At 42.2% G+C, this 27,947-nt stretch overlaps 2 protein-coding genes across 3 annotated transcripts in view; one reads left to right on the forward strand and one right to left on the reverse strand.

Moving 5' to 3' along the window:
* ankra2 (ankyrin repeat, family A (RFXANK-like), 2) overlaps positions 1-12,562 on the reverse strand; it is a 32,472-nt gene extending 19,910 nt beyond the window's left edge. Inside the window, exons 1-6 of one of the 2 annotated variants that reach the window (XM_048527087.2) lie at positions 12,144-12,562; positions 7,247-7,854; positions 6,782-7,107; positions 4,041-4,199; positions 3,468-3,533; positions 3,236-3,333 (exon numbers count right to left, since the gene is read on the reverse strand). In XM_048527087.2, coding sequence (XP_048383044.1) covers positions 3,236-3,333; positions 3,468-3,533; positions 4,041-4,199; positions 6,782-7,070 — 612 coding nt within the window. In that variant the 5' untranslated portion in view covers positions 7,071-7,107; positions 7,247-7,854; positions 12,144-12,562. The remainder of the gene's footprint in view (positions 1-3,235; positions 3,334-3,467; positions 3,534-4,040; positions 4,200-6,781; positions 7,108-7,246; positions 7,855-12,143) is intronic. The other variant, XM_048527086.2, reaches the window with a different exon arrangement.
* Positions 12,552-27,947, forward strand: part of utp15 (UTP15 small subunit processome component) — a 37,079-nt gene continuing 21,683 nt past the window's right edge. The window contains exons 1-3 of the mRNA XM_059644797.1: positions 12,552-12,728; positions 21,647-21,784; positions 25,181-25,273. Of these exons, the coding sequence (XP_059500780.1) occupies positions 21,695-21,784; positions 25,181-25,273 (183 nt within the window). The 5' untranslated portion in view covers positions 12,552-12,728; positions 21,647-21,694. The remainder of the gene's footprint in view (positions 12,729-21,646; positions 21,785-25,180; positions 25,274-27,947) is intronic.

The raw sequence follows: 27,947 nt of genomic DNA on the forward strand, positions 1-27,947 counted from the left end.
CTTTCAAAAAGAAACACACAAGTTGCAGTTTAACTTCAGAAGCATAAAACTAATCGATGGCCTTAAGTCAAAAGACAGACAGGGTACACATTTTAGAAAGGCAAAAGTCATAAATTAACTAGTTAGAAATAAAATTACTTACAATATATAAACATCAGTTTGGGTAGATTACATTTTCAGGATTCAGCTATTTTAGTAGATATAAAAAAACGAAAAAGGCATATTCAAAGATTGCGTATGTGATGTCACGACATGACTAAATTAAAAGACACAGAAAACGACATGGGCCCAACAACTAGTGGCACTGAAAACTTCAGCTCCAGAAAGAAGGAAACATGACACAGGCTTGCATTCATATTTTACCTTTCATGATCACCTCAAAGCACAATACAGCCAATGAAATGCTGTAGATCTGTAGTCACTGATGTAATGTAGGAAACTTGCTCATAGCATGCTCCCAAAAATGGCAATGGGTTAATGGCAAGATAATTTGTTTTTGTGATGTTAATTGATGTATAGATATTAGCAGATCAACCCCCACCCCCCACCATCCCACCTCAAATCCCTGGTGGTCTTTGAAGAATTTTCTAAAACCATAACCACGACCATCTTGAAGTATAAGCGATACATGGAAAAACTATGACTTGCAAGTTCCCCTCTAAGCCACTTACCATCCAGACTTGGAAATATATTGCTGTTCTTTTATTGTCACTGAGTCAAAATCCTGGAACTCCCTATCTAACAGCATTGTGGGTGTCCCTACAGACTACACAGATTCAAGAAGGCAATTCACTACCACCTTCTCAACAGCAACTAGCGATGGGCTCTGCTAGTGACACACATATCTTGTGAATTTTAAAAAAAATGTATGGAATCTACCTGAAATAGCAGGTAGAGTTGGGGTTTAACTTCTTGTCCAAAGGACAGAAGCTTGGATAACAACAAACAAGATTTTTGCCAGCCATTTACACTCCTTTTGGCTAATTCTGCAATCATCAGGAATGGGATGCAAGAAGTGATTTTAAGAAGTTGTTCAGTATAGGGTGGCAAATAACCCAAATAAAATCAATCAACAGGGAGCTGGCGGGGATGCAGTATCGCATCTATTGGCTTAAGTCGTACTTGGTATACTTGAAAATTGTTGTTGTTGGTTGCTAATCATATCAGCCTCAAGAAATTAAATAAATTTGCAGCAAGGTACTCAATCAATGACAAGTCTTCCAACATAAGATTAAAGATTAATGAGGATAAGCAGTGGATGTTGTCTATATAGACTTTACAAAAGCATATGACAAGGTCCCACATGGTAGGCTGGTGCGTAAGAATAAGTCACATGGCATCGATGGTGAGTTGACAAGTTGAACACAAAATTGGCTTGGTCATAGAAAACAGAGTAGTCATGGATGAGTGTTTTTCTGACTGGAGGCCTGTGACCAGTGATGTTCCACAAGGATCAGTGGTGGGACCTCAGATGATTTGGATGAAAATCTAGTTAGTCTAATTAGTTCGTTTGCAGATGACATGGAAATTGGAGTTGTGGAATAGTGAGGAGCAGATATGATAGCAAAACTTAAGAGGAGTTTAGACAGACAGGAATAGGTAGGGAATAGAGCAATAGATAGACTGGATTAGTTCAGAATGGCATTGCAGTTGGCACAAACATGGTGGGTCAAAGGTTCTGTTTCTGTGTTGTACTGTTCTGTGTTCTATAAGATAGTTAATGAGCATTCACTAGCTAAAATTAAAATGCTCTCTCCACACTGTAGAATCTACAGAATATACTACATTAATTGCCATGGATTCTTTGGCAGCACCTCCAAAAATTTCAGCCTCCACTTATTTATATGGACAAGTACATAAAGAACTTCGCCTAGATACCATTCTGACTTGGAAATATTACAATATTCTTCATCGCTGGAATCTAATCCCTGAACTTTCTACCTAACAAGCTGTGGCAATTTTTTTTTACACGTGGACAAAGGTAGTTTATGAAGGCCACACCATCTGTAGGATATTAAAAATGGGTGATAAATGCTAGCCTGCCAAAATGCACACATCGCGAAGAACAATTAAAAGCAAGGACATCCTTTGCACACAATTTTATTTGAAATTAGTGAATTTTGTTAAACTTTATAGTCTACTTTTCCTTCTTACTGCTGAGTTGAACATTTAGCTAATATCTGCAATCAATTGGGTCAAGATTGATTTTAAAAAAAGTTACCAAAATAAATCCAGCTGCTCCTCAATACCCTTGTCGGTAAATATAGTACTATTATAGTGCTATTCCATGCAGATCATTGAATGCCCAGCTGAGCTCATTAAATTTTAGTGGAGATGCAATTTTAGCACAACTGTATTGAGACAGGCTCAGGTTCAAGGCTCTCTCAGTTGTATGCAGAATGGGTTGAGGTAAAAATGGGTTGTTGTAAAAGAGCGTGAAGCTGGATGAACACAGCAGGCCAAGCCGCATCTCGGGAGCACAAAAGCTGACGTTTCGGGCCTAGACCCTTCATCCTCTGATGAAGGGTCCAGGCCCGAAACGTCAGCTTTTGTGCTCCCGAGATGCTGCTTGGCCTGCTGTGTTCATCCGGCTTCACACTTCATTATCTTGGATTCTCCAGCATCTGCAGTTCCCATTATCTCTGTTGTAAAAGAGATTGTTGAATCATCTAACAATAATTCTTTAAGCTTGCACCATTAAGTTGTACTTGAGAAAACACCTTCAGAACAGGACATAAATGAAAACGAAACAAAAATGAACTCTAAATTCAAAATGTTGTAGAACAGGTGCATTACAAGTCATAATGTTTTTCTGGAGAAGGGTCTCGACCAAAAACGTCAGCTGTCCTGCTCCTCCGGTGCTGCTTAGCCTGCTGTGTTCATCCAGCTCTACATGTTGTTATCTCAATGTTAGACTGGCACTAATAAACTACATTATAAAAACTTTAATGATGATTTCTGAAGTTATGTTGCAGATTAAATGGGTGTGGACAATTAGCTAAAGTTTTTAGCATTTATTCTCAGGTTTGGTATTTTACGATCACAATCAACATCAATTTCACCATCAGTAAATTAACTAACACACAACCCAAAATAATAGACATCTTTATTGTCTATTCCACTCATTAAATAAAAGAGAACCTAAGTCTAACTTGTTTATTTTGCTCTCTAATAATTACATAATTATTTTTTAATTTAAAACTTTTATATAAAAGAACAAAAGTAAATTCCTTACATTCTGTAATAAAAATTCCACCACAGCAATCTGCCCATGAGCTGCTGCCCACATCAATGGTGTAAAGCCTTGCTCATCCTGCATGTTTAGCAGATTGTCTAGAAAAGTAATAAATTAGAGGATTTCCTTCAGGTCTACAAGTCTCATACACAAGATCAACAGACATCAAAGTAATTTTATAACTTATGTATTTAACTTGTACATCATAAGAACACAAGCTATAAGAACTTACCTTGCTCTATACGGCTTGACAAATATATTAATTCCCCTTGTGCAGCCAACTGATGTACAGACAAAGCTGTAAAAAACACATTAACAAATTAATGCCCTATAGAAACCAGTTAAACTATTTAGCTAAGGCAACTTATTTCACAAAGCTTCAATTAAAGCATTATTTTCCTTACAATAGATGATAAACAAAACTACTTCATTTTAATTTATGTTTTTCCTCAACCACTGTGGAGCCTATCACCTCATGCCAGTACATACACATACGGGCTAAATGAAGAGAGCACATTGGAAGCCTGCAAACAAATTTGAATATTTTGCTAGCTACTGAAAAGGACAAACGAGAGAAATGGAATTTGATAGATTCAGTTAAAAGTATAGGGAATGCAAAAACTAACCGTAAAAACATTTGGCCCATTCTTTTGTAAAGTAACAAGCGATTTGGACTTCGATATTAGTGAACTACCTTGTCTTCACGCATTCATGCAATAAACCTCTATTATTAAAAATTACGTTTAGCAAGTGTCAAATCCTAGATCATTTGGATGAAAATAAATTCTGTTTATACAAGACTCACAGTGCAAAAGTAAAGGTGCAGCAGAGATTTCATTGCCACGATGTTTGTTAGTCAGAGTTGTCGACTGTTTAATGGGTGAGAAATGCTTGGTCACTGATGGTGTGTAGACATGTCTTACTTGAATTCCAGGGGAAGCAGAGGTGTGTATGTTGCACTCCGCTGCAAACAACAAGTTAACAGCTGAAAATTGGCCTTATTTATTCAAAAACTAATTGCACACTAATCTGCATCAGAGGAGCAGGAAAGCTGATGCTTCGGGTCTGGACCCTTTTTCTGAACATGGGTCCAGACCTGAAACATCAGCTTTCCCACTCCTCTGATGCTGCTTGGCCTGCTGTGTTCATCCAGGCCTACATCTTGTTATCTCAGGTTCTCCAGCATCAGCAGTTCCAACTATCGCTACACACTAATCTGTTTACACACTAATTACAATTACAAGCAAATTACAACAGTTTCTACATGTACGAAATGTAGGATTGACTGAAATGTGGTTGAGGGCTGGGTTGAGATATGTAAACTGATCTTCCCAAATAGTCAGAACGTTTCTTAAAAAAAACCCAACAGAACTGCAGATGCTAGAAATCTGAAACAAGCACAGTAACTGCTGGAAAAACTCAGCAGGTCTAGCAGCATTTATGGGGAGAAAGCAAAGTTAATGTTATGGATCTAGTGGCAGTTCTAAAGATGGCTCACTGGCCCTGAAACATTAATTCTGCTTTCTCTCCACAAATGCTGCCAGACCTGCTGGGATCTGCCAGCAATTTCTGTTAATCAGAATGAGACTTATTTTACTTTAAATTATTGCTTTTATTTGTCCCTCTCTTCTACTCAGTGATCAGGCTACAGAATAATGTAACAACATCCCCTCTTTTCCTTGCCCGCACAATGCAAAAAAAAATAAAGACGACAGTTGGTCTTCTTTTGTCTCTATGCAAGTGAATCTGTTTTGAGAACGTTCAAATCTATCCCAAAATGCTATACAGTCAGCAAGCCACACAGATGCTTGCCACTTTAGCACCCAAACTTCCCATTCAGAATTTGGGAATAGAAAGAAGGTATTTGAGTTTACAGATGATACTACACATGGTGATACATGCAGAAAATTGAAAAAGATGATTGTTTAAGCAACTGGGCAGAAGTTATAATAACAAGTAATTAAACTGGAACTGCAGTCTAAATGTAAGATTGTAACGGAGGAGAATGAGCAGCAGCTTTGAAGGCTCAGATCTTCAGATACATAGGACAATTAAAAGAATAATAGAATGTTGGGTTAGTAATCCATCATCCCCTAAATCTTCTGCCCAGCAGCTCTAACAGTGCATCACTTCTTCAATACTGAAATAGATGTCAACTTTGTCATTTGTGTTCAAGTCCTGGGGTGTGAAAAGAATCCACAATCTTATGACTTTGTGAGCTACCATAGCTAACAAAATGGAAGTAAAAGCCTCTTATTATGTTCCTGTTCATCAATTGTATCATGTTGAATGCAGAATTCCAAATGTTTATAGAGTTTGTTTAAAGTCATTTGAAATATCTATTTTAAACTTATAATTCACAAATAGTAACATGCCCTACAACAAATATTCTATACTATTAATCAAATCTCTTCAAATACGGAATATTATGTAGCACGGTGGCTCTGTGGTAAGCACTGCTGTCTCACAGCACCACGGACTCCGGTTCAATTCCACCCTCGGGTGTCCAACTACGTGAAGCTTGCACATCCGTTTAGGTACTCTGATTTCCTTCCACAATTCAGGTTGTGTAGGTTAGGTGGAGTAGCCAAGAGGAATGCAGGGTTACAGGGATAGGGTACAGAGTGGGGCTGTGTGGGATGCTCTTCGGAGGGTTGGTATGGACTCGATAGGCCAAATGGCCTGCTTCCATACTACAGAGATTCTACAATTCCAACATGTACACCTTTTTGTGTAATATCGTAACCAGCACTGAATGGTCCACTTAGATCCTAAGCATCACTGCTTTTAACACTTGTACTCCATTGATCTGGTTGTATCTTCATATGTTATTAAAACACACACTTTCACGTCTTTTCAAAGCCTAACTGTCATGTCCATTGTATATTATCCTTGAATTTCATCCATTTTCAGTTTTCTTTTACGAGTTAACTTCCACATTTCCAAATTCACAAGTACCTTTTCTATAATAAACATAAACATAAACATAATCTATTATCTATAAATAACCTTTTCTTGTTGGCCTCATCTTTCCTCTTTGTTTTCATCAGTCCTGTAAAAGGGGCATGCTTTATTTCACTCTCAGTTCATTAATATCAAGTTGTTTTTACACTTGCACCTTTAAATTAATAAAAAGCCCCAAGGTTCTTCCTAGAGATATTATAAAACAAAATGTGACACAGGGCTAGAAGATGATATTGGGGTTAATGATCAAAAGCTTGTTCAAAGTGTTAGGTTTTAAGGAATGTCTTAAAAGAGGAATGCAAGATAGAAAGGTGGAGAACTTTCCAGAGCTCAGGATCTAGGTAACCGAAGGCAACAAGGAGTAATTAAAAACAGAGATGCTGAAGAGCCACAGATATGTTAGAAGATTATGAGGACATGAGCAATAGCAGAGACATGTTGAGGCCAAATCATGAGGTAACTGAAAACAAGACTGAGAATATTAAAGTAAAATTGTACATGGTTTAACTGCAAGTCAATGTAGATCAGTAAACAAATATTTTGAGTTCTCGAAACCAACTAAAATCCTTGCACATTACATACCTTTGAATAGTACAGAGGCAACTTCTAGATCAGAGTTCACCTGATCTTGAATATTTTTACTCTCTTCTTCATTCAGAGATTTTACAAACCGAGAACAGACATTCATATCAAATCTATTCGGTAGGACAAATTTCATTCCCATGGCAACATTCTGGGAAGGACCACCATTTTCATTAATTTCTGCATGAGGCTCCAGCTTGATATATGGAACTTCAGCAAAGGAGGATTGATTCTCGCTTCCATCTCGAGAAGGGTCAGCTTCAGCAGTTAGGTTCTCTATTGCAGACATTCCGGCTCTGCTCAGTTGGAACAATCTGCTACTCCATCTGTTGGTACAACATTGAATTACAGCAGTTCAGCATACATGAATTTGAACACTTGAATCTAACAATTTAAAGAATACCATGAAGACAATGCAAGATATACGAAATTAGCAGTCATCAGTTCATTTAGTAGAACTCTTACCATTGAGTCAGAAGTTTGTGAAATCCCGTACCAGTCCAAATCTTGACAGCACAGATATAGGTTGATGTCTCAGTCCAATAATGCAAAGTTTCTGTATCAGCAGAAAGACTGGTAATATTCCAGAATTGTTTTTACGTGCCTTTAAATCGACTTATAGGTTATATGTCAATTAACCAACCTTTTGGATAATAAACCAAGGTTCTGCCAATTTATGCCATTAGTCTCTATACACCACCGCATGCTGCCCTTGAAGCAGCTCCGTGAGTGAAGAGACGGTCACACATCTCCTTCTGGAATGTGCTTTTACAAAGAAGGTCTGGAGAGAGACGTAGTGGTTTTTGTCAAGGTTTGTCCCAGCAACTCCGTGATATAGGGCTCTGTGCAATACTGGACACAGAGAGGCAAACATTGACTGCGCCGGAGGACCACCAACTTGGTGAAAGATGATCTTTGGTCTGCCCGAAACTTGTTGGTCTTCTAGTGTAGAGATTTGAACTCAATTACATGTTGCTGACTGTTCCAAGGTCCAGGACTATGTGCTGAGGGATGCACTGAAGTTTCATGCAGCTGCTGCCAAGGCACAGTGCCAAGACCACCATAAGGTCTTTCTGTCAAAGTACAACAAGGGTCCGTCAGTTGCCATACCTTCTCGGTGCATCAAAATGAACATAAATTGTTTCATGCTCAAGTATAAAATGCTTTTTTTCTTTGCAACTGTAGAGAAGCTCTGAGAAATGTCAAAATTCCAATGTTTTATTTGTTTTTTCTGCCTTGCAAAGATTGCCCAGAACTGATTTAGAATCTTCATATGTACTTATGGATTACTTTTGTGAATAAAATATATTTTTAAAATGAAAATAAATGAGAGGAGAAATGAAAAGACCACTGACACATTCTTCGGAACGTGCCTTGAAAAAGTCTAGAGAGAGATACACGTGAAAGATGCTCTTTCATCTGCCTGAAATACATTGATCTTCCAGTGCATCTCGGACCTAATGTATTAACTTATAGACTCCTCATAACTTATCTTAAAATGTATACATTTTCTGGTCATATTGGTAAAACGTTCCAATTTTGGCTTTTGGTTGAGGGCACCCAAGAGTGCAATGCTCAAATAAAACGTGATTTTTAAAATTACATTTTCTACAAGCTCTGATTTGAGCTGTTGAACAATGAGCTTATGGATAATTTATGAACAAAGTACATTTTTGGTAAAAATATGAGGATAAAAAGAGATAGGCCAATATCTAAGGCCTTTCCATCATGATATCCTGAGCATCTGTTAACTTGTAAAACCCCTCGTAGCCTGTGTGGAACATAAATAGTTTCTGGTTTCTTCTTCTAAACTAGCAAAGGTGAAGTAAAACCTTACAGACACATGAGAAGCAACTGATTAGTGAGCAAAGCTGAAGGGTACTTTCTACACATCTTCAGTTTGTAATACAAATGGTAAGGTTAAAGTTAAAGTAACTAAAAGCTCGGCCAAGCGGGAAGCCTCCTGTGGCATATGTGAAGTCATAAGCATTTCTTGTGATTTAGACAAGTTGATATGCAGAAAGTATCATCAGTTGTACAAGTTCAAGCTCCAGGTTTCAGAGCTTGAACAGTGGTCAGAGTCACTGGGGTACACCCACAAAGCAAAGAACTACATAGAGACATTGCAAGAGAGTCATAGAACATGGAAACAGATGCTTCAGTCCAACTCATCCACACCAATCTGACCTTGGCCAACTTGTCAACATTTGGCCCAAATCCCTCTAAACCTTCCTATTCACACACTTATACAGAAGCCTTTTAAATGTCGGAATTGTACCCACTCCCACCACTTCCTCTGGCAGATTGCTCCATACATGCACCAACAACTGTGCAAAAAAGTTACATTCCTCCGCCCCAAGTCCTTTAAAAATTTTTCCCCTCTCATCTTAAGCCTAGGTCCTCCAGTTTTGGACTCCCCCACCCTAGGGGAAAAAAAACCTTGGTTATTCACCCTATCTATGCCCCTCATGATTTTATAAACCTCTATAAAGGGCACCTCTCAGTCTCTGACACTCCAAGGAAAAGAAGCCCCACACTATTCAGACTCTCCCTGTAGCTCAAACCCTCCTGCCCCAGAAACATCCTTGTAAATCCTTTCTGCACCCACCAAATTTAACAACATCCATCCTTTAGAAGGCAACCAGAACTGTATGCAGTATTCCAAAAGTGGCCTCAGCAATGTCCTGTACAGTCACAACATAACATCGCAACTCCTCCACTCAAAGTTATGACCAGCGAAGGCAAGTGTGCCAAATACCTTCTTCACCATCCTGCCTTCCTGCAATTCCACTTTCAAGGAACAATGCATTTGCACCCTCAAGGTTTCTGTTTGGCAATACTCCCCAGGGACCTACCGTTAACTGAAAAAATCCTGCCTGGTTTGCCTTACCAAAATGCAATACCTCACATTTATCTAAATTACATTCCATCTGCCACTCCACAGATCATTGGCACAGCTCATCAAGGTCCCGTTGTACTCTGAGATAATCTTCTTCACTGTCCACTACACCATCTATTTTGGTGTCATCTGTAAACTTACTAACGATATCACCAAAATTTCATATCCAAATCATTTACATAAATGACAAAAAGCAGTGGACTCAACACTAAACCTTGCGGCATACCACTGGTCGTCGGCCTTCAGTCTAAAAAAAACGTTCTTTCACCACCATCCTCTGTCTCCTAACTTCAAGCCAATTTTGTATCTATTTGGCTGGCTCCTCCCAATCCCACGTGATTTAACTTTAGTAACCTGACTACCATGTGGAAACTTGTCAAATGTTTTGCTGAAGTCCATCAAGAGGTGGCCACATAAAGTTAGGGCAAATAGGCAGATATCGATTGGGTGATTGCCAGACAGTCCAAGGAAAACAGGCTGCAAGTGCTGGAATCCCCAGAGGTCTTATTTACCAACTATATTTCTGTTCCACATGTTGGTGAGGCAATGGATCCTTAGTAGGATACATGTAGAGCCAAGCCCATGGAACCAAGGGTGCAACAGCTGTACAAGAGGGTAAGACGAGTGGAAAGGCAGTATGCAAAGAGGATTCTTTCGATAGGGGAACAGACAGGTGTTTCTGCAATGTGGCTCCAGGTGGTGTGTTGCTGCTTTGGTGCAATGGTCAAGGTAGTCACAGAATGGTTGCAGGACATTCTTTTAAGGGAAAGCGAACAGCCAGAGGTCATGGTCCATTTTTGTACTAACAGCATTGGTAGGAAGGAGGATCCTGCAATCAGAATTTAAGGAGCTGGGTAGAAGGCTTGCAAACAGTACTTATAAAGTGGTAATTGTTAAATTACTCCCAGCACCACGTGCAAGTGAGCACAGAAATAGGAAAATCAGACAGATGAACATGTGGCTGGAAACATGGTGCAGGAAGGATGGGTCTAGATGCTTGGGACTGGCTCAGGAGAGATGGCACCTGTACAAAGTGCACCTGAACAGGACTGGGACTGGGAGCGAGTTCCTTTCAGGGTCTTTTCTAGAGCTACTTTGGAGGGTTTAAATTCAATCAGTAGAAATGTTGGAACCAGGAAAGATTTTTAGAAAATAATGCCAGGGCGCACAAAATGCTGGGAGAGGCAGATAGCATTGGAACAGGGATGAAATTGACAGTAGCAATATGGATACAAAATTAGCTCAGTTATAGGAAACAAAGAGTAATGGTTAATGAGGCTGAGGGGAGATTGATGCAAGTTTTCAAGATCATGAAGGGTCTCAACAGAGTAGTTAGGAAAAGTTCTTCCTGCTCATAAAAGAATTGAGAAACTATGTGACAGTTTCCAAATGTTTTTCAAAAGAAGCAAACGTGAAGTGAGAAAACAGCAAATGGTAGGGTTTGAAAATGCCCTGCTTGGGAGTATGGGGGAAGTAGATTCAATTCAAGCATTCAAGAGGGCACAGGATGATTATTTGAACAGAAACAACATGCTGGGGTATGAGGAGTCACAATCAGTCAAATGGCCTTCTCCTGCACCAAAACAATTCAGTGATTCCGTGATCAGGAATCTGAGATGAATGCCTGAAGGGAAAACACTGGTCAGGCTATGGGAAACAGGCAGAAGAGGAACTAGTTACAGAGCTTTTGCAAAGAGACAGCATGGATACAGCATGGGCTAGCTTAAGGGCCATTCAGGTGCAGACACACATGGAACCATACATGGAGCCAGAGCAGCACCCTCCAATGGGTTAAGTCCAACCTGGATCTGGAAACAGAAATCAGAGGAAGGGTCACTCAACCCAAAACATTAACTGACTTTTCTCCACAGATGCTGACAGACCTGCTGAACTTTTCCAGCAATCTATTTTTGTTTCTGATTTACACAATTTTCAGTTCTTTCAGTTTTTATCTGGACCTGAAGATGTCTATCCAGCGAATTATCAATGCGGGCTCACAAGATCCTCTGAGATAACAAGGTGTAGAGCTGGATGAACACAGCAGGGCGAGTAGCAGAGGAGCAGGAATGCTGACGTTTCGAGTCTGGACCCTTTTCATCAAAGACTCTTCCTATCCCCGTTATAGTCTCATCCACCCTCTTCCGTCGGGCAGGAGGTACAAAAGTTTGAAAACACGTACCGAAGCTATTTTCAGATTTATGAATAGACCTCTCCCAAATATTCTTTGCACCAATGTAGGTGTAACACTAACTCCCCGTTTCCTTACAGCTCTGCATCAACTTAGGCCCCCCTCTCAATGTATAACCACACGTCTGATTTCAAGACATACTGATATAGGACGCCTATGGGTTCAAAAATACATCTACTACAGGGCTGCTGAACGGACCAGCTAGCTGTTCAAATTTACGGTACGGAAAGTAACAAAAGCCGATGTGATTTTTGTTTTTAAATACTACTACTTACCTTTGAGGATCGACCCAACCTAAAGGTCCACTGTTTAAATGGCATCGCCAGTCTCGGATTCCTCTTCCCTATCCCATGAAGCCTGGCTTCAGTGTCGATAAAGTTTGTTCAAAATTTGCACCAGTCTCTTCTGACAGGAAAGGGCCAAGTTTTTTTTAGATAAAAGAACAGCGACAAAAACTCATCGCCTGAAGCATTAAGTTTCTTTCTTGTTCTGCGGACGGATGTTTTGTTGAGAATATCCAGCGCTTTTTATCAAAAACACGTAGCTTCTGAGCGCCATCTTTGTGCGGGGCACCATTTCCCCCATCAAGTTGAAAACGCCGGCTCAGCTAAGCCAGAGGTCTCATCTTATGCTTCCAACGGCTTGAACGTGAAAAGTGGTGGGGCTTTGAAAAGAAGAATCCATTTGATTCTTTCAGACAGAAACAGGCATCAAACACTGGCGTCTGTCAGTTAGTGCAGATAATGTTGATTTGTGAGGGGCGGAAGTGACGTGAAGGGTGACATGGTGGCCGGTCGGTGGTGGTGAAGAGCAGTCAGTGGAGCCGCGTGAGTGACGGCGTGAGCAGGGTGCTGCTGACGGTTAGTGTTTGAAAGAAGCTGGGCGTCGTTCGAATGGCCTTGCGTGATAAGCGGTTGCAGGGATCTCGCGAGCCCGGTCGCTGGCGCTGGAGTTGCCTTAAGATCGTGTCAAGCAGCGTGTGGGGTGGTGTGGCCCATTTCAAACCTTTTCCCCGTGGCTAGGCAATGGGTTGAATCTGCGTGCACTCACTTCAGCGTGCATTACAGAATCTCACTGTATTTTATTTCTGAAAGCTCATTTTTTGGATTCTTTTCTCATTCTCCGACGTCCTGCAGATGGGAACAGTTTCTGTCTGGCTAAATTTTAGGATCTCTTTTTTATAGATTCGTAGAGTTTTTGCAGAGCGAGAAGGGGCCCTTTGGCCCAATCTGTCTGTGTTAGGCATTAAACATGCTTCTTTTTAATCCCATTTTCCTTTCCCAGCACTTAGCCTGGACCCCTGTATGCTATGACAGTTCAAGTTGTCATCTCGATACAACTTCAACGTGTTGAGAGTTCTTCTCTCTATCATCCTTTAGGCAATGAGTTCCAGACACCGCTGACCTTCTGGGTGTGAAAAAAAGTCCTCAAATCTATGCTAAGCCTTCTGCTCCATACTTTAAAATTCTGCCCCTGCTTATTGACCCCTATACCAAGGAGAAAAGTTTCTCCTAATCTGTCACATTTCTGCCAATTCGAACTTTGTATACCTCAATCAGACTGGGTGTGTGCACTCTACCTGAACATTATGCCAAGCCATCTAACTAAGCAATCCCACCCATCACATATTTCTTCATTGCTGAATTGCTCCAGCTGAGGCAACATCCTGATGAACGTTCTTGCAATAGAACTAACCAAGCAGCTTCAGTACAGCTACAACACTGGCATCTGCCTGGCAATGTGGAAAATTGTCCAGATATGTTCTGTACATAAAAAGCAGGACAAATCCAATGTGGTCAATTACAGTTACAGTTGTATAAGAGATAATGGGAACTGCAGATGCTGGAGATTCCAAGATAATAAAATGTGAGGCTGGATGAACACAGCAGGCCAAGCAGCATCTCAGGAGCACAAAAGCTGACGTTTCGGGCCTAGACCCTTCATCAGAGCTCTGATGAAGGGTCTAGGCCCGAAACGTCAGCTTTTGTGCTCCTGAGATGCTGCTTGGCCTGCTGTGTTCATCTAGCCTCACATTTTATTATCTTACAGTTGTATAAGACTTTGGTTTGACCACATTTGGAATACTGTGTACAGTTCAGGTCACCTAATTACCAAAAACATGTGGATGCTTTGGAGAGGGTGCAGAGGAGGTTCACCAGGATGTTGTCTGGTATGGAGGGTGCTAGCTATGAAGAAAGGTTGAATAGATTAGGATTATTTTCATTAGAAAGATGGAGATTGAGGGGGGACCTGATTGAGGTCTACAAAATCATGAGTATAGAGGAGGTGGATAGCAAGAAGCTTTTTCCCAGAGTGGGGGACTCAATTACTAGGGGTCATGAGTTCAAAGTGAGAGGGGAAAAATTTATGGGTGATATATGTGGAAAGTTCTTTATGCAGAGGGTGGTGGGTGCCTGGAACTCGTTGCCAGTGGAGGTCGTAGATGCGGATGCGTTAGCATCTTTTAAGATATATTTGGACAGGTACATGGATGGGCAGGGAGCAAAGTGATACAGACCCTTAGAAAATAGATGTGACAGGTTTAGACAGAGGTCGGCAATCGGCGCAGGCTTTGAGGGCCGGAGGACCTGTTCTTGTGCTGTAATTTTCTTTGTTGTTTGTACTACCCCATCAGTCTACTATTGATCATCAGTAAAATGATAGATGTCATCAATAGTGCTATCAAGCAGCACTTAGTCAGCAATAACGTGCTGATTGATGCCCAGTTTGAGTTCTGCCAGAGCTACGCAGCTCCCTGATCTTACATAGAACATTACAGCACAGTACAGGCCCTTCGGCCCTCGATGTTGTGCTGACCTGTCATACCTATCTATAGCCCATCTAACCTACACTATTCCATGTACGTCTATATGCTTGTCCATTGACGACTTAAATGTACCTAAAGTTGGCGAATCTACTACCGTTGCAGGCAAAGCATTCCATTCCCTTACTATTCTCTGAGTAAAGAAACTACCTCTGACGTCTGTCCTATATCTTTCACCCCTCAATTTAAAGCTATGCCCCTTCGTGCTCACCGTCACCATCCTAGGAAAAAGGCTCTCCCTATGCACCCTATCTAACCCTCTGATTATTTTATATGTTTCAATTAAGTCACCTCTCAACCTTCTTCTCTCTAATGAAAACAGCCTCAAGTCCCTCAGCCTTTCCTTGTAAGATCTTCCCTCCACACCAGGCAACATCCTAGTAAATCTCCTCTGCACCCTTTCCAAAGCTTCCACATCCTTCTTATAACGCGTTGACCAGTACACAATAGTCCAAGTGCGGCCGCACCAGAGTTTTGTACAGCTTCACCATAATCTCTTGCTTCCGGAACTACCACCCTCTGTCTTCTTTCAGCAAGCCAATTTCTGATCCAAATTTCTATATCTCCCACAATTCCATTCCTCCGCATTTTGTACAATAGCCTATTGTGGGGAACCTTATCAAACGCCTTGCTGAAATCCATATACACCACATCAACCGGTTTACTCTCATCTACCTGTTTGGTCACCTTCTCAAAGAACTCAATAAGGTTTGTGAGGCACGACCTTCCCTTCACAAAACGGTGCTGACTATCCCTAATCAATTTATTCTTTTCTAGATGATTATAAATCCTATCCCTTATAACCTTTTCCAACACTTTACCAACAAAAATCTTATTACAGCCTTGGTCCAAACTTGAAGAAAAGAGCTGAATTCCAGGCGTGAGAGTGACTGTCCCTATCGTCAAGGCCACATTTGACCGAGCATGGCATTAATGAGCCTGACCACAACTGGAATCAATGGGAATTGGTGTGGGGCAGAATTTGTCCACTGGTTGTAGTTGCACTTAGAAGAAAGGAAGATAGTTTCACTTGTTGGAGCTCAGTCATCTTGGCTCCAGGATATTTCGCAGCTGTTCATGATGCTAGAGTCTGAGCCCCAACCATCTTCAGCTGCTTCATCACTGACCACCTCTGCATCAAAGGTCAGAAGTGGTCATGTTTGCTAATGATTGTACAATGTTCAGCACTATTCCTGACCCCTTAGATACTGAAGCAGTCCACCTCCAAACTCAGCAAGACCCGAAGGATATTCAGCTTGGGCTGATATCTGTTTAGAACAATTTGTGCCATTCAGATGACAGGCAATGACTACCTCCAATAAGAGACAATGTAATCATCACCCCTTGATATTGAATAGCATTATCGTTACTAAACGTCTTACTATCAACATCCTTGACACCATCTAGGACAAGGCAGGCCCATTTGTTAGGAACTACATCCATAAGCACCATTTCCTCCACTGCACATGTTCAGTACAAGAAACCAGCATTCTCTATCATCTAGAATGATAAAGGCATTAATTACCTGGTAACAGCATCATCACCCCAAGTTCCCCTCCAAGTAACACGCTATGCAGACTTGGAAATATATTGCTGTTCCTTCAGTTTCGTCAAAATCCTGGAATTCCATCCCTAATGGCATTGTGGATGTGTCCGCAGCACATGGACTGCAGCAGTTCAAGAAGGCAGTTCATCACTACATCTTAAGGGCAAGTAGGGATGGACAATAAATGCTAGCCCAGCCAGTGATGTTCACATCCCACGAGCAAATTTTAAAAAGAAATCTCTTATGCATCCTCTTGAGTGCCATCGTCCTTCCTACACCGGGGAAACCATAATTGCATACGATACTCCAACTGTAGCCTGGGAGGCAATGGCTAGTGGTATTATTGCTGGACTGTTAATCCAGAGACCCAGATAACTTTCTGGTGACCCACGTTCAATTCCTGTCACGGCAGATGGTAGAATTTGAATTCAAAAACTATCTGAAATTAAGAGTCTAATGGTGACCATGAATCCGTTGTCAATTGTTGGAAAAACCCATCTGGCTCACTAATGTCCTTTAGGGAAGAACCTTACCAATCTGGCCTACACATGACTCCAGACCCATTGCAATGTGGTTGACTCTTAACTGTTCTCTGGACAATTGGGGATGGGCAATAAGTGCTGCTTAGTACATGACACTCTCATGCTGTGAAGGAATCAAAAAAAGCCAACATTATATATAATGCTATCAATAACTTCTTGCTTTTTTAAAAAAAATTTTCTCATGCGATGTAGGCATTGCAAGCAGACCAGTATTTATTGTCTGCCCCTATTTGTCCTCATGAAGGTGGCAAACTGCCTCCTTGAACTACTGCAGTTCATGTGCTGTAGGTAGACCCACAATGGAATTGGTGGGGGGGTGGGTTGAAATTCCAGGACTTAGACCCAGTGACAGCAAAGGAGCAGCAATATATTGCAAGTTAGTATGGTGAATGGCTTGAGGGGAACTTGCAGTGTTTGTGTTCTCATATATCTGCTGTGTGTATCTTGCATTCATTGTTTTGACTATAAAGGCAAGTACCCTACATGCCTTTGTAACCATTTTCTCTATCTGTGCAGCTGCCTTCAAGGATCTATGGACATGTGCATCAACAAACTTCTGATCCTCTACTTCCTAGGGTCTTGCCATTCATCATATACTTTCTTGCCTCGTTAATCCTCCCAAAATACATCACCTCTCACATTTCAGGATTAAGCTCCGTTCAGCACTTTTCAGCCTATCTGACCCATTAATCTCTAAGGAAAATAATTCGAGCTTCTTCAATCTACATATAACAGCAAAGCACTTCAGCACCAGAACCATTCTTGCCAATACTTCTGTGTTGGTACCTTAATGCACTGTTTTATTCTTCATAATAACAACATAAAGGTAATCTTGGAGTAGACACTTTATTTATTTGGGATGGACATCTGCTCTGGTAACATCAGCAGGCTAGTGGTGAATTCAGTCATTGAAATGCCATCTTGGACTCAGTGGCCATCACTCTTACCGTAGAGGCAGGGAGCTATGGATTGACTGTGGATGTTTGAACACATGATCTATGGTGATACTTTGGTACGTGACTGTTGGAGGTGCCGTCTTTTGAATGTGACAATTAACATGAGGCCCACGTGTCCTCACGTGGATGTAAAGGACTTATTACACTATTTCCAGTTAAGGACGGAAGGTTTTTTGACCCCCACCCCGGTGCCTTGACCAATATTTAGCTTTCGTTCATCGTAAATAGTAGTTTATTTGCAGTGGATAGAAGATTGGTTAACTTATAGAGTGGGATAATTGGGGCACATCCAAGTTAACAGGCTATGACTAATAGAGTGCTGCAAGGCTTAGTGCAAACAACTATATTAATGACTGACGAATAGACTGAAAGTGATGTGTCTTAGTTTGTTAATGATACTGAACTGTGAGGAGCATAGCAAGAAGCTGCAAAGAGACATTCTCGTTACATCAGTGTGCAACAGCCTGACAGGTGATGTATATCATTGATAAATCGTGATTCGTAACACCTCTGACTGGCAATCAAATGTCATCTTTGATACCAAAAGTTTGAAGAGGTATTTTATGTATCAGGGGAAATAGATAAAAAGATAAGCAGAGCACAGGTCCTGGTGGAAAAGGCTTAAGAAATGGTATCCTAAAAGGTGGTCTGTATGATGAGTTTTCAGAACACTTTTGAATGGGAGTGTTTAAAAAAGTGGAATTAGTAGTTTGAGTAGACGATCTGGATAATGGGTAATAAAGACTACTTAGAAGAAACAGTTAGTATCAGAACTATAGAATCAGAATCATACAGTACAGAAGAGTCCTTCTTGTGGAACAGTGGTAGTGTCCTTACCCCTGAACTGGGAAGCCTAGGTTCAAGTCCTACTTGCTCCAGAGCTGTGTAATAACATCTCTGAACGGGTTAATTAGAAGCAAAATAAGTACAGAAGATGCCCTTGTCCCCATTTAGTCTGTACTGCCTACACTAGTCCTACTTGCCTACACTATAACCATTTTTTAAAAAATTAATAACTAATTTGACCAAACAAGTTTAATGATTGGGAGAGATAGTAGGAACTGCCGACGCTGGTGAATCTGACGTAACATGATGTGAAGCTGGATAAACACAGCAGGCCAAGCAACATCAGCGTAGCAGGAAAGTTGATGCTTCGGGCCTAGACCCTTCTTCAGAATGGGGGAGGGAAAGAGTATTCTGAAATAAATAAGGAGGGGGGAGGCGGATAGAAGATGGATGAAGGAGAAGATAGGGTGAGAGGAGACAAACAGGTCAAAGAGGCGGAGTTAGACCTGGTGAAGGTGAATGTAGGTGGGGAGTTAAGGAGGGGATAGATCAGTCCTGGGAGGATGGACAGGTCAATGAGGTGGGATGAGGTAAGTGGGTAGGAGATAGGGGTGAGGCTTGAGGTGGGAGGAATGGTTAGGGAGGCAGAGACTAGCTGGGCTGGTTTTGGGATGTGATCAGGGCAGGGGAGATTTTGAAGCTTGTGAAGTCCACATTGACACCCTTGGGCTGCAGGGTTCCCAAGCAAAATATGAGATGCTGTTCCTGCATCTTTCGGGTGGCATCATCATGGGCAATATGGAAGGCCCAGAATGGACACGTCGTCCGAGGAGTAGTGGTGGGGGAGAGTTGAAATGGTTCATGACTGTGCGGTGCAGTTGCTTGTTACGAACCGAGCATAGGTGTTCCGCAAAACGGCCCCCGAATCTCCGCTTGGTTTCCCCAATGTGCAGGAAGCCACAACGGGAACAGTGGATACAGTATATCACATTAACAGATGTGCAGGTGAACATCTGTTTGATGTGGAAGGTCTTCCTAGGGCCTGGGATGGGGGTGAGGGGGGAGGTGTAGGGGCAGGTGTAGCACTTGCCTCGGTTGCAGGGAAAAGTCCCGGGGGTGGTGGGGTTGGAGGGGAGTGTGGAGCGGATAAGGGAGTCCCGGAGAGAATGGTCCCTCTGGAAAGCACATAAGGGTGGGGAGGGAAAATTGTCTTTGGTAGTGTGGTCAGATTGCAGATGGTGGAAATGTCAGAGGATGATGCATTGGATTTGGAGGTGGTACGTGAAGACGAGGGGGAATTCTGTTTTGGGTATTATTGTGGATAGGGGGTGTGAGGGATGAGTTGCAGGAGACACAGTCGAGGGCTTTTTCGATCACTGTGGAGGGGAAGTTGCAGTCCTTGAAAAAAGAGGACATCCGGGATGTTCAGGAGTAGAATGCCTCATCTCGGGAGCAAATGCGGCAGAGACAAAGGAATTAGGAGTAGGGGGCGGCTTTTTTACAGGAAGGTGGATGAGAGGAGAAGTATTTTAGGTAGTTGTGGGAGTCGGTAGGCTTAAAGTGGATATTGGTTCCCAGGTGGATGCCAGAGATAGAGACAGAGAGGTCCAGGAAAGAGAGAGAGGTGTCAGAGATGGTCCAGGTAAACTTAAGGTTGGGGTGGAACGTGTTAGTGAAGTGGATTCAACCTCAGCCCTCATCTAACCTCATCCCGCCTCCTTGACCTGTCCGTCCTCCCTGGACTGACGTATCCCCTCCTTAACTCCCCACCTACATTTGCCTTCACTGGCTCTAACCCCACCTCTTTGACCTGTCTTTCCCCTCTCACCCTATCTTCTCCTTTATCCATCTTCTATCTACCTCCCCCCTCCCTATTTATTTCACAATCCCTTCCCCTCCTCCATTTCTGAAGAAGAGTCTCGACCCGAAACGTCAACTTTACTTAGTCTAATGATTGTACTATTATCAGTCTGTTCCCATTCCATCTACATCATCTGAACCTTTCAGCATCTCTTTCAAATGCTTTATCTTTCATATGCGTAACATATTTTCCTTTGAAAACATTGAAACTGCTGGCCTCAACCACTACTTACAATAAAGGTTCCCACATTCTGGGAAAAGAAATTTCTCCATATCTTGTGTTTATGTCCAAGACCACTGAAGGTAGATGTAGGGTCTCAAGTCCTATCAACTGTGAAACTTTGAAACTGAAAGAGAGTTACTGCATTATGGAGAAATTTATGTTAACAGGAATGGAATGCATCTTATATTTTCAGCTGTCTAAAATCTCTGGAATCCCTTCACTTTTTTTCATAGCCTCAAAAGCACTTTTTTGAACTTTACTTTGATTCTGCTGCTCCCCATCATGACTTTGTTTTACTATGACATGTTTAAGTATAGAGTTGTTTATAACATCAGTGTGTATGGTGGTAAATGTACAGAAATTAATTAGATCAAGAGTAAAAATTCAGGAATCAAAATGGTTGCTAAATACAATTGAAGAGCAAAATGTAGCCAAGTATGGACATTGGAAACAAAGACCTGAAGATCTTATCCCTGCAATAATTGAAAGAGAAATATAAAGGAAGAAACAAAAATAGATTAACAAATAACATTGAGGGACACACAGAAGGAGGTTTTAAGGAAACAAAAGAAATAAGTAGATGTTGACAGCACAACTAATACTGGTGTGAAAATGACCAAATGAATAAGAGGTTCATCCTTTTCGAAGTTGTCTCCTTTTCTCTGATCATTTTTAAAACGTAGTTTCTTCTCTTTCTTGATGAACTGTTTGATGTAGGTACTTGAGCTTCTGTAAAAATTCCAGTAGTAGACCAAATTCTTGTTGAATTAAAGGAGAGGCTGAAACTGACATTAAACATTGCTTAAAAGTACACCAAACAATCAATATTTATGACAGTATGGTAGACCTCCAAACTATGTCCAGAAACTCTCAAGATGACAGAAGTCAGATAGTTGGTCAGCATGTCAGGTTAATTATAAATGTTTAGTTTTGTATGGTAGTAGTTGAAAGAAACTTACAAAAAGACAATTTAAGTCCCCTGGTAAGACAGCAATACTGGCCACAATCTAACTTGTATTAAGAATGTTTTGTTTTCCCCAGTGCCCGAGAGAAGACTGTAATTTCTGCTCGATTGAAAATTGAAAGACAATGTCGTCTTACAAACCAACTGTGATTCAGAACTACCCAAAACTTGGGAACAAGGTCACAAGGGACACGCTATACTGGAAAAATTACAAGGTAAGATAAGAAATGATGATATTTGTTGTTCAAAACGCACAACCAATATATGATCATATTATAGTATCAGTGATACTGGGAACTGCAGATGCTGGAGAATCCAAGATAATAAAATGTGAGGCTGGATGAACATAGCAGGCCCAGCAGCATCTCAGGAGCACAAAAGCTGACTTTTCGGGCCTAGACCCTTCATCAGAGAGGGGGATGGGGTGAGGGTTCTGGAATAAATAGGGAGAGAGGGGGAGGCGGACCGAAGATGGAGAGAAAAGAAGATAGGTGGAGAGGAAAGTACAGGTGGGGAGGTAGGAAGGGGATAGGTCAGTCCAGGGAAGACGGACAGGTCAAGGAGGTGGGATGAGGTTAGTAGGTAGGAGATGGAGGTGCGGCTTGGGGTGGGAGGAAGGGATGAGTGAGAGGAAGAACAGGTTAGGGAAGCAGAGACAACTGCACCTCCCAGTCGCAAACCATTTCCACTCCCCTTCCCATTCTTTAGATGACATGTCCATCATGGGCCTCCTGCAGTGCCACAATGATGCCACCTGAAGGTTGCAGGAACAGCAACTCATATCCTGTTTGGGAACCCTGCAGCCCAATGGTATCAATGTGGACTTCAGCAGCTTCAAAATCTCCCCTTCCCCCACTGCATCCCAAAACCAGCCCAGTTCGTCCCCTCCCTTCACTGCACCACACAACCAGCCCAGCTCTTCCCCTCCACCCACTGCATCCCAAAACCAGTCCAACCTCTCTCTGCTTCCCTAATGTGTTCTTCCTCTCACCCATCCCTTCCTCCCACCCCAAGCCGCACCTCCATCTCCAACCTACTAACCTCATCCCACCTCCTTGACCTGTCCGTCTTCCCTGGACTGACCTATCCCCTCCCTACCTCCCCACCTATACTCTCCACCTATTTTCTTTTCTCTCCATCTTCGGTCCGCCTCCCCCTCTCTCCCTATTTATTCCAGAACCCCCACCCCATCCCCCTCTCTGATGAAGGGTCTAGGCCCGAAACGTCAGCTTTTGTGCTCCTGAGATGCTGCTTGGCCTGCTGTGTTCATCCAGCGTCACATTTTATTATCTATGATCATATTATAGTCTATAGTTGCTGGTGCAAATAGAAAAAGGAGATAGAGAAGGCTGTTTATCCATTGAGCCTGATGCACCATTCAACATGATCATGGCTGATCCGCTATTGCAATTACATACTCCTGTGTTGTCCTTGATACCGTCAGTCTCTAGAAATCTATCTATTTCTTTACTAAATATATTCAGTGACTGAAATGTCCTACTGTTTATTTGGAGAGTCTGCAGACAGTCTGTCAAAATTTTGTGTATCAACGAGATGCTGTCTTGTTCTTCTAATCTCCAGTAAATACAGGCTGAGTTGGCCCAAGCTCTCCTCATACAACAAATCTGCCATCTTAGGAAACAATCTGGTGAGCCTTCTCCACACTCCCTCTACAGCAAATGTATCTCCTTAAGTAAGAAGGCCAAAAGTGCAAACATCACTTCGGGTATGGTCTCGACAAGGACCTGTACAGCTGCTGTGAGACTTTCTTGCATCTGTACTCAAAACCTCTTCCCCTGAAGACCAATATGCCTTCCTTGTAGCCTGCATAACTGCTTGCTGCATCCACATGCTTGTTTTAGGAGATTGGTGCAAGAGTAAGAAGTTCCCTTTGTACATCCACATTTTGCAATCTATCACCATTTAACTCCTACTGTTCGATTCTATATCACCTACTGGAATGCACAACTTCACCCTTATCTACATCATATTGCAGCTGCAACAAAAACAGAAATTCCTGGAGACACTCTGCAGCTTTGGCAGCACTTATGGGAAGAAAGCAGAATTAACATTTTGAGCCTGATGATTCTTCAGAACATTAACTGTGTTTTCTTCACACCAATGTTGCAAGACCTGCTGAGTTTCTCTAGCAATTTCTGTTTTTGTTTCTGGTCTCCACCATCTGCAGTTTTTTTTTAGTTATCATATTGCACCTACCATCCGTCCACTCACTCACCTTTTCTAGATCACCTTGAAGTTTTCTTGCATCCTCTTTACCACTGTCAACCCTACCCTGTCTATTGCAAATCACTTCCTATATCTTCTTGGTCCTATACCTTTGTTTAGATATGGGATGTTAGTTTCATATTGGACTAATTCACTTTCTATCCAATGAAAATTCTAATCATGTTATGGTCACCTTTTTCTAAATGGACCTCTAAGATTATTAATTAAACCCTTGTCATCGCACAAAACCAAATCTGAATACTTTGTTACTCAATATACTGGTCTAAAACAAGTCTTTTACTTGCACCAGGAATTCATCCACTATAATATTTTTGCTAATGTGGTTTGCCCTGTCGATATGTAGATTAAAGTTACCGATGATTACTGTAGCACCATTGTTGCATGCAACTCTTTCTGTTTAATACCATTCCCCACGTTACCACTACTGTTTGGAAACCTACAGATAACATTCACCGATGTTTTTTAAACTTTTTGTATTCAAGCTCTACCCAGACTGATTCCACATCTGGATTTTCTGCATCAATCTTTCTCTTTCTCACTCTTGTATTAATCTTTCACTATCCATGCCATCCCATCTCCTTTTCCTTTTTGACCGAACTTCCTAAAAATTAAATGCCCTTGGATGCTCAGTTCCCATCCTTGGTCATCCTGCAGCCATGTCCTAACAGTAAGCCAATTGTACCCATTTACAGTTATCTGGGCTGGTGAATCCATTTACTTCAGTGCAAATGCTCCATGCATTCAAATTTGATTACTTTAGACATGCCTGTTTGACTTGTTTTACAGAGTTTTGTTGGTATCTCAATCCAATTTGCAATTAGCCTTTCTCCCCATACCTTCCACTTTTGCATTCTACTTTCATATTATTAATTTCCATCCTTGTTCCATTACTCATCTTCCCATTCAGGTTCCAGTCTCCAGACATTCTAATGTAAACTCTAGTTCAATTGTTAACATTCATGGATTTTGTAAAACTAGACTCTGCATTTAAGCCAATTATCTGATTTCCCACAATACCACTATTATACAAACAATGATGACAGTGCTTTCAGCTACAACTGAATGCTTTGCTGTGACACTCCTAAAAATCACCAGTTCCAGTTTTTTCAGCACTTTGGACTCTAATGTAAAATGCTGGTTAAGTTCTGGTGAAATCACACATTTCATTGTGAGATTTTTTCATGTTCATTTAGTATACTAACTGCGAGTTATGTCAGTCTTGATATTTAAAAGCCACTGTTCATGACACTGAATATTGAGGTACCATATGTTTTTATGCAGCGGAATCCATCAAGACTCCAAATTCACTGAAACTGTACATTGATGGAAATAGCAATAACAGCTTAATCTTATCTTTGTTTCAGAGTCCTGTTCAAATAAAAGAGTTTGGTGCCGTGACAAACATAAATTTTTCTCCAATTGCTCCCTACAATTATGCAGTAACTGCTTCTACAAGGGTGAGTGCAGAAGAGCACGTTTGTGTAAAAACAATTGAATTAAATTTGATTTGACTGACCATGCTTAAATAGTAATTTTTCGCTAACATATGATGGTGATGATCTGTCTCTGATTTTCCAGAGGTATTCAAATTTGAAGCAATATTTGCTTGTTAACCATTCTACCTAAGTGTTCTATTATGAAAAGTATAGTTTCTCTTGCTAATATTTCAGTTTAGAAATTCTTGTCCTTCAGTTTCTGTGTTTGAAGTGTCAAAAATAGTTTCTATTAATAAAAAGTCAATGTGGATGTCCAAATATGTTCACTTAAATTGAAAGTTATAACAGTAGGAAGTGGAATGTTGGAATCTTTGTGGAATATAATTGATCATATTTGTTGCATGATCTTAACATTAAGGCATTTTTCTGGATGGTACTTCAGGATTTGGAAGAAGTTTCATACAGCTTTAACAGAGATTGAATGAAATGCGTAGAGTTTATGACAGGTCAAATACCTTTTTGCAGAAAGAGGTTGATTTTTTTTCAAGCATCTTCCATGACCACCGAATATCCCAAAATGCCTTTCAGCCAATTAAGAAATTCTTAAAAAGTAGTCACGTGCAAAAAAGGGAACAAAGCAAACAATTTGCAAATAGCACGGTCCAAGAAACACCAATGAGATGTGACTATATAACCTTGATTTACTAAGATAAAAATCATGCATAGATATATACTAAGACACCTGTCATTCTACAATCTTATATAAGACCCCTTGGTAATTTTCAAAAGACAGCACCTCTGATGATATAGCAACCTCCCAGTGCTCAAGTGGGTTATGTACAATATTCTGTGGAGTGGGGTTTGATCCCAAAACTTTCTGACTTGGATGTGACAAAGCTACAAAAGCACTGAAGCCAGAGATAATGGGAACTGCAGATGCTGGAGATTCCAAGATAATAAAATGTGAGGCTGGATGAACACAGCAGGCCAAGCAGCATCTCAGGAGCACAAAAGCTGACGTTTCGGGCCTAGACCCTTCATCAGAGAGGGGGATGGGGGGAGGGAACTGGAATAAATAGGGAGAGAGGGGGAGGCGGACCGAAGATGGAGAGCAAAGAAGATAGGTGGAGAGGGTGTAGGTGGGGAGGTAGGGAGGGGATAGGTCAGTCCAGGGAAGACGGACAGGTCAAGGAGGTGGGATGAGGTTAGTAGGTAGCTGGGGGTGCGGCTTGGGGTGGGAGGAAGGGATGGGTGAGAGGAAGAACCGGTTAGGGAGGCAGAGACAGGTTGGACTGGTTTTGGGATGCAGTGGGTGGGGGGAAGAGCTGGGCTGGTTGTGTGGTGCAGTGGGGGGAAGGGATGAACTGGGCTGGTTTAGGGATGCAGTGGGGGAAGGGGAGATTTTGAAACTGGTGAAGTCCACATTGATACCATATGGCTGCAGGGTTCCCAGGCGGAATATGAGTTGCTGTTCCTGCAACTTTCGGGTGGCATCATTGTGGCAGTGCAGGAGGCCCATGATGGACATGTCATCAAGAGAATGGGAGGGGGAGTGGAAATGGTTTGCGACTGGGAGGTGCAGTTGTTTGTTGCGAACTGAGCGGAGGTGTTCTGCAAAGCGGTCCCCAAGCCTCCGCTTGGTTTCCCCAATGTAGAGAAAGCCGCACCGGGTACAGTGGATGCAGTATACCACATTGGCAGATGTGCAGGTGAACCTCTGCTTAATGTGGAATGTCATCTTGGGGCCTGGGATGGGGGTGAGGGAGGAGGTGTGGGGACAAGTGTAGCATTTCCTGCGGTTGCAGGGGAAGGTGCCGGGTGTGGTGGGGTTGGAGGGCAGTGTGGAGCGAACAAGGGAGTCACGGAGAGAGTGGTCTCTCCGGAAAGCAGACAGGGGTGGGGATGGAAAAATGTCTTGGGTGGTGGGGTCGGATTGTAAATGGCGGAAGTGTCGGAGGATAATGCGTTGTATCCGGAGGTTGGTAGGGTGGTGTGTGAGAACGAGGGGGATCCTCTTGGGGCGGTTGTGGCGGGGGCGGGGTGTGAGGGATGTGTCGCGGGAAATGCGGGAGACGCGGTCAAGGGCGTTCTCAATCACCGTGGGGGGGAAGTTGCGGTCCTTAAAGAACTTGGACATCTGGGATGTGCGGGAGTGGAATGTCTTATCGTGGGAGCAGATGCGGCGGAGGCGGAGGAATTGGGAATAGGGGATGGAGTTTTTGCAGGAGGGTGGGTGGGAGGAGGTGTATTCTAGGTAGCTGTGGGAGTCGGTGGGCTTGAAATGGACATCAGTTACAAGCTGGTTGCCTGAGATGGAGACTGAGAGGTCCAGGAAGGTGAGGGATGTGCTGGAGATGGCCCAGGTGAACTGAAGGTTGGGGTGGAAGGTGTTGGTGAAGTGGATGAACTGTTCGAGCTCCTCTGGGGAGCAAGAGGCGGCGCCGATACAGTCATCAATGTACCGGAGGAAGAGGTGGGGTTTGGGGCCTGTGTAGGTGCGGAAGATGGACTGTTCCACGTAACCTACAAAGAGGCAGGCATAGCTGGGGCCCATGCGGGTGCCCATGGCCACCCCCTTAGTCTGTAGGAAGTGGGAGGAGTCAAAAGAGAAGTTGTTGAGTGTGAGGACGAGTTCCGCTAGGCGGATGAGAGTGTCGGTGGAGGGGGCCTGGTCGGGCCTGCGGGACAGGAAGAA

The sequence above is a fragment of the Stegostoma tigrinum genome, chromosome 3, assembly GCF_030684315.1.
Source record: "Stegostoma tigrinum isolate sSteTig4 chromosome 3, sSteTig4.hap1, whole genome shotgun sequence".
In the NCBI taxonomy this organism is placed as follows: Eukaryota; Metazoa; Chordata; class Chondrichthyes; order Orectolobiformes; family Stegostomatidae; genus Stegostoma; species Stegostoma tigrinum.